Below are 13,161 nucleotides of genomic sequence, written 5' to 3' on the forward strand. Positions count from 1 at the left end.
AACTTCATTAAAGGGGCTGCATTATTGTCAAAGGTACCTACTCAGATGAAGTACCTCGTCCTCACCATTGATCCATATCTCAAATGGAATCTTCATACTCAAATAATTGCAAACAAAATAAGAAAAACCATGCACTTTTTCAGAACCATACGAAACTTTCTCGGCTTTCAACACCTGAAAATGATTTATTTGCAGTCTGCCAATCTATTATTGAGTATGGTATCATAGCATGGGGAGGCGGCACTTCATCTGCACTAGACCCAATAGACCCAATAAAGACTCAGAAAACAATTTTAAAAATAATTCTAAGGCTACCCATAATTACAGTCTCGAATCTAATTTTTAATATTATGAATGTGTTTGATGTTCGGCAGCTATATGAAAAAACTATCCTAACTCATCTATACAAATATACATAATTACTACGAAAAAAGTTCAAATACACGATGTACTCGAAGCAACAACAAAAACTTACTACAAATACCGATAACACATATTACTTTTGGTCAACGAAACTTTAAATACTTTGCGACAAGACTCTACAACATTCTTCCAGACAGCATAAAACAATGTGATTCACAAAAAAATTTCAAAGATAATGTAAAAATTTGAATCAAAAATAAGAATAGGGCCTTCACCGGTGCATTCACCCAAATTCGCAGTTATTGAATTCACCACATAATTGAGCGAATACACCTTAATACAAGTATAGGTATGTTCAAAGGTATTAGGAACTAACACGAAAAATTCTGCCTCAACACAGGCTAGCCTAGTGAGGCGGTATTTGAGAAACCTCAACTCTACTTTTATTTTCTTTTTACCTTCACAATATTATGTTTGTATTTTTCTGTTAATTTTATAAGCTTAAATATAAAGTTACAAATCAATGTACACCATAATATAGTTGTAATGTGTAAACTTTCCTAAATAAAGATATTATTATTATTACTATTATAATGGTGACCGAATAAATCATCAAAATGATAATTCATCACATCTTTAAAAAGTTAAATAAAGTCATGGAAAGTGATGAAACAAAAACTTTATTAACTGAGTTAGGTTAGGTTTAATTTTTTTTTCATCGTTTTTAATGACTTTAGAGTCACTTTTTAAAGGTGTGTTGAATAGTCACTGTGTTGAGTTATCATGGAACCAGGTATAATATATCTGAGTGCTTACAGTCAGTGTTTATAAATAAATTCTTTCTAATTAACACTTAAATCATTTTAATTTATTAGCACCTAATAAAAGAAGGTTTTCACTAAACTCTCATAATGCACACATAATAACCATGAATAAAAGTTAATCCAGCGCAACAATAATATTACAGTTGCAGTAATGCATGCACCCGTTTAAATTGATTGGACTTTTATGTGGTTAATTGGCGTATGTGTAAACATGTGGCCTCGATGCGAATAAACTAGATACACTGTTTCAACTAATATTATGTGCATCAAACATAATAGTTTATTCTGGTGGGTAAATGCGGCTATTTCATATTATGTTCTACATAACGGCTTTCTGCAAAAATATAAATATATTTAGGACGGGTTGTTTCGGAGAATTTGAACAATTCATCAAATTTCAACGTTCATTTTCGGGTTCTATGAAAGTCCTATTCAAGTTCTGTTATTATATCATTGTAGGCTAGATGCTTGACAAAACTGAAATAAAAACAGAACTTGAAAAAATCTTTCACAATACTTGAAAATGAACTTTGAAATTTGATGAATTGTTCAAATTCTCCAAAACAACCCGTCCTTAGTGTTTATTTTTGAATTCTAAGTACAGAATCATTATTGATCGGTCGGTGTCGTAGGGTGCTCAATTCGTCGGCTGGCTAAGTTCTCCATCACAACACAAACATCATTTTCCGCTTACTGTGGTGGTAGTAGAAGATTTTCAAATATTATCCGTTTATTCGTAACCCGAGAATGTTTGTCTTCCTTTAAAAAAAAAGTTATCAACTGTGCATTAGAAAATCACGAGAAATATTTATTTTTGCCGGGATAGGGATTTGACCGCCGGGATCTTCGCTAATCGGGCATCCCTTGAACCAATCAAGTACTTTAACACGCCATTAAGTTGTTAATACATTTGCATAGCTTTTATCAAATGTAATTTTATTCTTATTTTTTATGTTTCAAAGTATCTGTCAAATTAAAATTATACTACCAACCATGTAAAAGCCGTTATGGGCGTTAAATAAATAAAACACACAAAGCTGTAATACAAGCAGAGAAAATTCAAACCCACGAACTTCCCTTTCTTCACCTAAAAAATATAATATTTTAAATGTCCATTGTCCAAATGTGCATCGCACGAAAACCAATATTTTTCCGATCGTGTTGTCTGTGACAATGTTTTACGGCGTAATATCGTGTTTTATTCAACTAATTAAGCTTGCCTGCTTTTATGATCACGTGTATAGGTATTATATTTTATAATAGTAACGTTGTTTGTTGTGAATGATTGGGTCACGATGTAAGTATCGGCGAGATTTGGCGTCCTCTGTCCGTTGACCCTTGACTGGCACTGGGCTGCACTGGGCTGCACTGGGCGCTGGCGGCGGTGGCAAGACGAATAGAAAGGATAAGTGAGGAATTCATCAATGGTTTCATTCATAGATTTGGAGACCATGATATATAACCGTTACTAGTCTCCGCAGGGACCGTCAATCTTTTTCTATTGCGCACCTTTTGCAAAAATATATTTTAATTATCACTTATCACAGTCTTTGCGATCATGTACAAGATATCACCGATTAGCAATGAAGATTTATACCTTTTTTGTTTCCATATCCGTGAATAGAACATAAATATCCGTGAAAATTATCATCACTTTCATATTCTGTCAATTACGAATTGACAGAATATGAAAAATAATTTAAAACTATTATAAATTGATTAGTTCTTTATTCTTTATTTCCTCTCCCGGTCTAAATTTTGACGAATTTTGTGTCGTGTATTTTAATATTTAAACACAACATACATATTTCTATTTTTGAATACTACTTTAAAACCATTAAAAGTATTGAATTTTATGAATAAAATATTATTTTGAACTATATTTTGAGGGTCTTCGACAAGCGTCCATAAAGCTCTATTGGTTTTATCTTGCTCAATTGGATTTCCTCGAATCGCTCTTGACCGATTCTCACGGTCCTAATGTTATATGGCTCACTGACTGACGTACATTGTGCATATTCACCGCGCATGTGCATGTGCAGCCAGTCTCGTCGGCTCTGGGTGCAATTTGGATGCAGGCATTGATGCATTGTATGACCACTTGAACTATGCTGAATATTCCTGACGAGACTCGAAGCAAGCTCAATAAAGCGAATAATGCACTTTTACACCTTCAGCGAATTGTGCCAAACGTAAAAGATGAAAATCTTGTTGGTGATTTGAAGGTGTGTGAAGAAAAAAAAAGTTTTTTTTTCGATTAGCAAAAAACAGAATTCTCCCCTAAAAGCTTAATATATTTGAAGTCATTCAATTATTTTTAATAAAGTTTTGGATGCACTCCATTTCATGGGATTAAAATATAGTAATTCATTCTTACTATTTGTGTCAATCTATTAATGTAAAAATAAATTTGGTAATGCTAAGAAATGTTGCTAATTCAATAAAAAAACTACATTAAAACACTACAAGATCTCGAGAGATGCGTTTAACTCACAAATAACACGTCGACATTTACCATTAATTAAAATAAAATAAAGTGTCGAATTAACATTTTACGTAAACAGGGAATATCTTTCTTCCACTCGCTTGTACCACTTTTCACCCTCTTATTTACATTATTTTTGCAGCATATTTACACACCCACATCTTGAATTACCCTCTCTCTCTCACAGAACACATTCCAGTTTAGTAGTGTATTTTTGTCATTTCCAATCTATGTATATAGCAATAGCGCGTAGTATCAAGTTGAGTTTTAATTACCGGTAAGCACCGCGCCGGCCGGTAAGAGGATTAGGCAAGCCATTGATATAATATTGTCTTGCTCAGGCCATTAGCAGAGGTCAAAGGTGCCTCCCATCGCCCGGCATCTCATAGCATAGATCTCTTACTCTATCTCCGTTCACTCTAGTTAACTGTTACTGTAGGCAGTGGACTTGCCGACAATCATTGCTGCAGCTAGATTTGATCACGACTTGGTATTGGTTCATTACAATAATATTGTCTAAGACAACTGGACATTTTATTGGATTGAAGTCATATGAATCTCATGTGCTAGGTATTATTGTATTATATATATTTTCTTTACTTTAATATTTACTATAATTGGAAGATGAAAGCAGCAAGAACTCTCCAACGGTATGAGCTGAGTGTCACAAATTTTGCACAGCTTTTTCTGTACGGATTTTTTTAAGTTAGGGTAAATATTTCCAGCTCGCAACGTTATATCCATCACGAGCTATTAATTTAACCTTCAAAAATTACAAGTCGTCATTCAAGTGTTAGAGTAAATAATACCTCAGTAACCTCCGAGGTGATGTTTCCCAATAACTACTGATTATTAAAAAATGTCATTTGAGCAGGAAGAAAATAGGCTCCGAATATTTATTATGCGGTATTTTAATATAAACATGGTATCTATTAGATTAACCGAAGAAATAAATTATTTGAAAATAGATTCTGAATATCTATTATGCGGTATTTTAATATACGCATGGTATCTATTAGGTTAACTGAAGAAATAAGTTATATGAAAATAGATTCTGAATATCTACAGGGTTTTCCAATAAGAGGTGTTATTTTGAATAGCCCGCTAATTCGGTAGATGTTACTTTTGAAGTTGTCATGTTTTGACATTTGACAAGTAGAAACTACGCCATTAATAAAAATGGAACGATACATGCTTCAACAACGCATTGAAATTATTAAAATTCGCTTGAGTGAATCAAATGCAAATCATCTTGAGTGATGAGGCCCATTTCCACCGCGGTGGCTTCGTCAACAAGCAAAATTGTCGAATATGGAGCTCGGAAAACCCAAGAGTTATTGTTGAAAAGCCTCTCTATCCTCAACGTGTGACTGTTTGGTGCGGTTCATGGTCCGGCGGAGTCATTGGACCTTACTTTTTCGAAAATGAGGCTGGAGCAACAGTTACGGTGAATGGATTGCGCTATCAAGAGATGATTAATGATTTTTTATTGCCGGAATTGGATGGTATTGATCTGGACAACGTTTACTTTCAACGAGACGGCGCTACGTGCCACACAAGCAACGAAACCATTGATCTTTTACGATTGAATATCAAAATAACAACTCTTATTGGAAAACCCTTTATTATGCGGTAATTTAATGTTCGCATGATATCTATTAGGTTAACTGAAGAAATAAGTTATATGAAAATAGATTCTGAATATCTATTATGCGGTATTTTAATATACGCCTGGTATCTATTAGGTTAACTGAATAAATAAGTTATATGAAAATAGATTCTGAATATCTATTATGCGGTATTTTAATATACGCATGGTATCTATTAGGTTAACTGAAGAAATAAGTTATATGAAAATAGATTCTGAATATCTATTATACGGTATTTTAATATACGCATGGTATCTATTAGGTTAACTGAAGAAATAAGTTTTATGAAAATAGATTCTGAATATTTATCATGCGGTATTTTTATATACAGGTGGTATCTATTAGATTAACTGAAGAAATAAATTATATGAAAATAGATTCTGAATATCTATTACGCTGTATATTAATATACATATACTATCTATTAGATTAACTGAAGAAATAAGTTAGATGAAGAATACATTTTAACGAACTAGAAATGCGTTGATTCATTCTAACTGTGATTATGTCAAAAGAAGCGATGCGCTAAACGTTAATACTAACTTCTAGTGTTTTTGTGAACAAACCTCGTTTCCGTTAAAAAGTTTATCAAAAAAGCAGTGAAAGGTTTTCCTGCTTTTAAGACGTAACCGGCTATTTGAAATGACAGATTAAAAAACTGTAAAATCGATACATTTCTTTGAGATAGATTTATTCCAATAATAATATTATTGGTTAATTGGTATAGCTCCGTTTTTGTGAAAAAACGGCGCTATACAAATCATCCAAATATTATAATTATAGAAAAAATTGGAGAATATAAATATGACACTTAAATGGTTGGAAGGCGGAGACTTCCCAGGAAGACAAGGAACGATCAAGTGAATCAAATAATTGAGCCGTCAATTTCAAATAAGTAAAACTGCCTTTCCCTTTCTTCTCAATATGTCTTTTGGTTAGGTTATGTTAGTTTAGTCTGTTAAAATTTGGAACATCAGTTAAACATTCCATATCTAACTTATTGAAAGTTAGTAAATCTGAGTTTAAAATATGAAATTTTCCTAAATTAAATTGGGAAAATCAGTTTTTGAAAACATTCCATACCTAACTAATTAAAAGTTTGAAATATTAGTCAATCTGAGTTTGAAATATGAAATTTGCCTAAATTATTATAGTAGTAAAACACAATATGTTTTTTTTTTAAATTTTGATACATATTTACGTAATAAACAGTCATACAAATAAAATTACAATATAGTTTTTAGCAAAAAATCTCAAAGGTAAAGCCTGTGCGTGGGTATTATTATAGTAATTATTATCACAATTCTATGATTCTACAAGTATTAAACATAATTTTCATTCTGATCATTTTTTTCTATTAAGTTATAAAACGAGAAATAATAGATGAAATGAAAACTAAAATAACATCAACTTTGACAATATCAGTGGGAGTTTTAAACCAGATTGAATGTATAATATTATTTGTGTAGGAATTTTAGTAGCTTTTCTGTTCACCGGTTGAAAATATATTCACTTATAAAATTAGATTTTTTTGCTGTTGTTGAACTCACCCCAACTTGGTACAGCATCTTGTATGGCAGGCCGGACCTGTGTCCCGGTCTTCGTTGCAGCTGAGGCCGTTCAGGGCGGACCCTCAGAGAGGGCGGGCCGCTCAGCCTGTTGCCGCCGCCCCCGCCCTGCTGGAACACCTCCAAAGGTAGCCTCAAACCGTCCACGGCCACCGAGAGGACACAGCACAGCTGAAGGGTTAACGTACTGCTCCACATGACTGATTAATTCTACTAAGTCTAATAAGTGTTTTTGCACTGTTGAGTTGTGACGAAGTACTGCTATCCGTTGATCAGAGCACTGGAATCGAATGATACTTTTATCCGGTTTGTTGATGTTTATAATGTGTTTTCCTCCGTCCTACGAACACTCGTAGTAATATTCCGTCACGCTCCGAGCGGCTTCCGACAGATCGTTTGTTTTTCACTCGATTCTAAATCGGCATTCGGAGGCCGAACGACTTGATTACAGATCAATGAATATTATTTACAAATAACACCAGCTATTATACAGTATTGATAAAATGAACTTTATAGAAAACTGAGTGAATGAAAATATTTATTTTTTATGTTTATGAACGTGGCGCCTATTATATTGAATTATAATGAATTATTATTGTTATTGTAGCAAACAAAATTCTCAATATTTCTCGTTTCGTAAATCAAGTTGCCGCCTCTTTCGTAGCGCAATTTGTGTTATCGGATTTAATTACTTCTTGTCGGAACGTTCTTGCAACAATAATATCAGCAGTTGTCATTCGATACTGAAATGCTCCCGAATTTGTAATAAGTTAAACAAAATCATATTATCACTTTTTTAAACTAGATTGTATGTAGTTTCAGCTAAATGAAGGTGGTTTTTTTTTTAAGAAAAGCATAATAATCCTAAAATACACTCAAATCAAACGCTAGCTGAAGTTTTTCTTGATTTTGTGATGTGAAATATATTGTAATACAAATTGTCGAGAGTAGTACCTAAGTAACACTTTACAGAAAAATGGCGTAAAACTATAACGAACTGTTGTTAAAACGGATAAAACTTTATTTAGAACAAAATTCTCGGATTTAATAATTTTATGAAAATAAGATTTAAACTCTTCCCGCGCTTATGTGTCTAGAGATAAAAGACAGCGACAGCACGACTCGCCGATCCGACAGGTTTCAGTCGACTGGCAAAGTGGCAATACCAAGCTGGCCTCGCATTGCAGCGTGGAACGTGGCCCCCGCCGTGTGCTTTAGAGGGGAGGGGGGTGCTACCTCCAACTACCAGCCGGTGGGGGGATATTCTTGAATGGGGTACCTACCTACCGACACATGTAGCTTCCACGACTCAGGGGAAGTGAGGGGGAGTGGGGGCAGGTAGCTATCTCCTACCTTGTCCGGCAGGTATGAACGGAAATCCTAATGCAAGGGTTTGACTTTTTATGCTCCTTGATATTTGATACAACTTTACAGAATGGGGATTGCGTTTACACTCCACCCCCGGAGTAATTCGATACGTTATTAGTTATTACTATTACAAATTAAAGAAACACATCACGAATAATTTGTTACAACAGAATTTCCGGATTGGAATAATGGTAAAAAGTTCCAAGTATTGCTGTTGTTTGTATTTATGAAAGAAAATATTTTCTCTCGAAGGCAAACAAGTAGATCGGCTTTGGAATGATTTCCATATTATTTGAAGACTGTGATTTCCGGTGTTGAGGTGGAATAAAGAGCATGCCCCTGAGGTGATATCTCACAAAAGCGGCGCTATACAAATTATCCAATAAATAAATAAATAATAAATAAATAAATAATAAATGTCTTGTGATATTTGGTATTTGTAATAAAAAGTCTCCTTTTATATCTCTCCCATCTGCAACGATACAAAAATTCAAAGCAGATCGAATGAATGAAAGTTAATAATTATATCAAATTAGTGCGTAGGTTGGTAAGTAGGTGTGTCTGTTATTTGCGGATAAGCATGTAATAATATTATCTCTTCGACCTGGCGAACCGGTACAGCGTGGAGAAAAATAGCAGGCCTTGTAAAACATGTTTGTTATTTGAACACCTTAATTTGTGCCAAATCTTTCTATTCCGTTGTTTATCTATTTTTTTCACTATTGGATGACATTCGCGGCGTAGTGGTCGACGACTTTAAGATGGAAGTCTGCGAATTCGTCGCGGACACGAAATTTATTTGGAAACGATCTAAACTTTTTTTATTAAAGTTGTTAAACTCTAAATTCGATTGTTCTGTACTACCTTATATAATCAATCTGCACGTACTTCAACTAACAACAAGACAGATATTATCATTTTCAGAGATGTGCATTATTTCAAATAAATCCATTTCAAATGGAAATGCAAAATGCAAAATGGGTATTTTGCATTTTAAATGCTTTTCTAAAAACCATTTTGCATTTTAAATGCTTTTCTCAATGCATTTTCCATTTTAAATGCTTTTTTGCAACATTCTTCCTACTATCCCCACTCATCTTTTTTTCATTAGCCCCAAATATCAGTCGGTCCTCAACCTCGCTATGAGAGATAATTTACATTTGTCAAGTTGCTCCCCGGTAGGAGCCCTGGCAATTGAGTGATACCATTACAAAAAATACTGATTCAAATACTGAACATGGGGCCATGACGCTGTAATATTAAATGTTAGATAGCAGTTTCTATGTTTTTACGTTGGCAACATTAGTCCCGCGCAAATTTTTTGTGGTTTTATAATCCGTAGTCGTGGTGTTTTTGGATTTACCATCATGTAATATGTTTGTTCTACATTGATGTCCATTATTAAATGACAAAATTGTTTAAAAATTCTATAATTATTTTGATTGTTTGACCTGAGAAACCATTTTGCATTTTCAATGCATTTTGAAAATAGGTATTTTGCATTTTGCATTTGAAAAACTTTTCTAAAAACCATTTTGCATTTTGCATTTTCAAATGGAAAAGTTTTGACCCATTTCCATTTTGCATTTCAAATGGTTTTGGGTACCCATTTTGCACATCTCTGATCATTTTACATAAATATGTACATCTCATTCCAATTATGGTTTGCATTTCCCAATACAACGTTTACACAGTCTTGGTAAAAAACTATTAAACGATATTTGATGTATTTGACAATTTGAGATAAGTAAACAAACTCCAAAAGCGGTACGTGCCAACTATTTCTACCAAGTTTATAAATTATTGTTAACAATAATTTTATAAATATGAACATTGGGTATTGGCAGATTACCTATTTTTAAATTATGTTGATTTTTATACATTGATTGTTTTGCTATCCTACATCTTTGCTATCAAAGGAATAGGTTTTTGAAATTTTTTAAAAAGTATTTCTTTTTTTCTCAATTTTTTTTCTAATGTGAAACCACACAAGAGTCCCAACTGCTCCCAACCGTCTGGAGCCAGTGAGACTACCTCAATAGTAATTATCGGGAATTAGGTGTGTATGTATTTCGTTTTATTTTTGGCCAGAGCACTTTTGAGATTCATGCAATAAGACTCCACGCTGAATACGCGCTTGATATTACGCTTAAAAGTATAGATATATATCATAATAATAACTTTCTTGAAAGTATCTGTCAATCAATCGATCAGTTATTTATGGAAGATAAAAATGTCATATTCGATAAATCAATGGTCAGACTTAAGAAGGTACAAACAATCTCCAGACAAAAATATAAAACTCGTCTGTGGGTCAAAATATACCTTTTTGTTGGGCTTTACGGATATCGAACCGCTTGACAAAACATTTTAATAATAAAAATATCTAAAGAAGTTACCTACACATTTACTTATTCTGTTTAAGAAATTAATATGAAGATCTTTACCATACTAAAATAGTACCTGTAAAGAAATCAATACCTCCAGGTGATTAATTTGTACTCTGATTAAAAATTCTATTTAACCGCTTTAATACCGTTGGGAACAAGCAAAAAGCAATACAAACATCAATGAGAATGAGACACGAACGAAGCCGTAATAAGTGAAAAGATTTACTGACATATTTTAAAAAAAACTTTTCTACATTTTTAGTAGATAACTCCAAACTAAATATTTGTCAATATTTCTTGTGATTTGAAGTTAAAATGTTTTTATTTCTCCGTTAGGTAATATAGATTTATTTGATTCCGTGAGCATTCGTGGCCACCACTACGTCGCCTCGGTGCTTAGTTGATCAAATTGAAATTGAGCTTAAACGCAATAATGTTAAAGATCAAATTTCGCGTATACAGGAAACATAGTTTTACCAGCCACTATTAATTATAATCATTTTAAAATGTCAATATCCACAACGATATTTTAAAAATCAGTACTTATTTAGCCCAATTCCTTTTGAGTCCAATTTCAACTGTTGAGAAATTAAAGTTTCGTGCTAGTAATTTTATTATTATCAATCACAGCACGCCGCAGTATGTATTTTTAACGTGAAAAGTATTTCAATAAATTATTCAAATATTTGGACGTGTTTCAATTACAGTTGACGTGATTTTTTTTGTGATGTACTTTTGTGAACTTAACTCATCTTGTATATAACTTAAGGTAGTCATTTGAACAAATAAGTACCGAAAATCTTGATACGTAAGTTGTCTTCTCTATCCTCTCCATCTCCATTCCACTGTGTTCAATCTCCTTATAAATAATTCCGATAGTGCATTTTTGTTCAATAACCATTTTAAAATAAAAAATAAAGAATCAAAAAGGATAACTTAAACTTATGTGACCTATACCTTGTCGGAAATAGCTTCATCTCAAACACCTATCATAATGTTTCATTGAAATAAATAAAGAAAACTTCCTCCTATAAAACTTGCAAATGGTCATTTGAACAATTTAGCACTGAGGCGCCGACTAGTTTAAAAATTACGATTTTTTCCTCCTTTTTTAGATTAGTTATGTGATTTCTCCTTTTTTAGATTAGTTATGTGAGCAGTGTTTGTTCAAGCAACAATATTATTATCTAACCATTAACCAACCTAAGTAAGTATTACAATAAATTTTATTGTTATCTACAATATTTAAAACACATTTAAATTATGTTTCAACCCTTTTCAGAGTAATAAAGCGAGATTGTACCTACTCATTTCAACCTTGACCAATGAATCACCGTCGTGAATCGGGATTCGACATAAAAACCATAAAAATATCTTTCTAATTATATTCCTTAGTGATCGAATCAAATCCGTGACCAAAAAAAGTTTTTTTTAAATTTGTAAATATGTTTCCATTTTTTTGTCCCATCCTATACGCTCGCCACACGCTTTAGTATTAGTGTCCTGTATTGTGTGTGACTGTGTCGTATAGCGTCACCCCCCGCTCTTCACCTGCCCTCACCAGCCGACCCCCGCCCCGCCGCGCCGCAGGTGTCTACACGAGAAGTTGTGAATGGATCTGGTTTTATGAATGAATTTCGTGATGAACACTATTTAGGTAGGTACATAACATGCCCACATTATTATTATTTGTTTGGTGGATATACACACGCGCACTTTTACTGCCAATATTTTATGTTTCATTATTTATAACGAGGTTTTTTTGATAAACGTAACCCGTGCACGGATTGAGAAGATTGGAAGTAGTCGAAAGGAGCTTTAATTAAGTAGAACCCGTGCTGGTATTTGAATGAATTGGAATTTATTATTATTATAAGTATAATGTGGCGCGTGTACGCATTCTTTTTGGAAGTAATTGTGAAACATGACCTATACACTATACACTGTACAGTCTTTGAAGAAATCTTCTAGAAAAATATTAACCACGTTAAGGCAAGGCGTGTAAGGCACGTTACCTATTAAGAATAGTCCTCATTTGAAGAGCCACGAAGGTAACTTTTGAGCGGTCGTCAGATATTTCAATTTTTGTTCTTCTTGCTGTTATATTTGTATAGGACCCTAATTCTATTTGGCGATAATTATCTTTCTTTTTCAGTATGTATTTTTTAAATGTTGTTCCAAAGTATTACAAAGAATATTTAAAGTTGTTCTCCTTAAATTGGTTTTCTTTTTTTTCAAATCCTTAAAACTGCCGATAACATTTATAAAAATATAATATTGTGCACTGCATTCCCCTATCACGTGAATTGGTAGTACTGTAAAAAATAATTTGTAGAAGCCCATTTTAATTTTAAGTTTTTCTTTTATGTATTTAAAAATAAACTGCCTTCAATATATTTAATACTAATATTATAGAATATATAAAAGAAAAACTTTAAATTAAAATGAACGTGATACATACCTACGAGTATGAGTCTACCACTAGAAATGTATAACTGCGCTCGAAACGCGAAG

The 13,161-nt window shown here is 33.1% G+C and overlaps 2 protein-coding genes across 3 annotated transcripts in view; one reads left to right on the top strand and one right to left on the bottom strand.

Moving 5' to 3' along the window:
- aos (protein argos) overlaps positions 1-7,907 on the bottom strand; it is a 60,094-nt gene extending 52,187 nt beyond the window's left edge. Inside the window, exons 1-2 of one of the 2 annotated variants that reach the window (XM_089644501.1) lie at positions 7,844-7,866; positions 6,872-7,329 (exon numbers count right to left, since the gene is read on the bottom strand). In XM_089644501.1, coding sequence (XP_089500627.1) covers positions 6,872-7,087 — 216 coding nt within the window. In that variant the 5' untranslated portion in view covers positions 7,088-7,329; positions 7,844-7,866. Of the gene's footprint in view, positions 1-6,871 lie in introns of both variants that reach the window. The other variant, XM_089644494.1, reaches the window with a different exon arrangement.
- The window catches only part of LOC149425702 (elongation factor-like GTPase 1), a 457,452-nt gene that overhangs the window by 291,028 nt on the left and 153,263 nt on the right, over positions 1-13,161 (top strand). The window lies entirely within an intron of this gene.

Source organism: Hesperophylax consimilis, chromosome 2 (assembly GCF_061612785.1).
Source record: "Hesperophylax consimilis isolate HC1 chromosome 2, BYU_Hcon_1.0, whole genome shotgun sequence".
In the NCBI taxonomy this organism is placed as follows: Eukaryota; Metazoa; Arthropoda; class Insecta; order Trichoptera; family Limnephilidae; genus Hesperophylax; species Hesperophylax consimilis.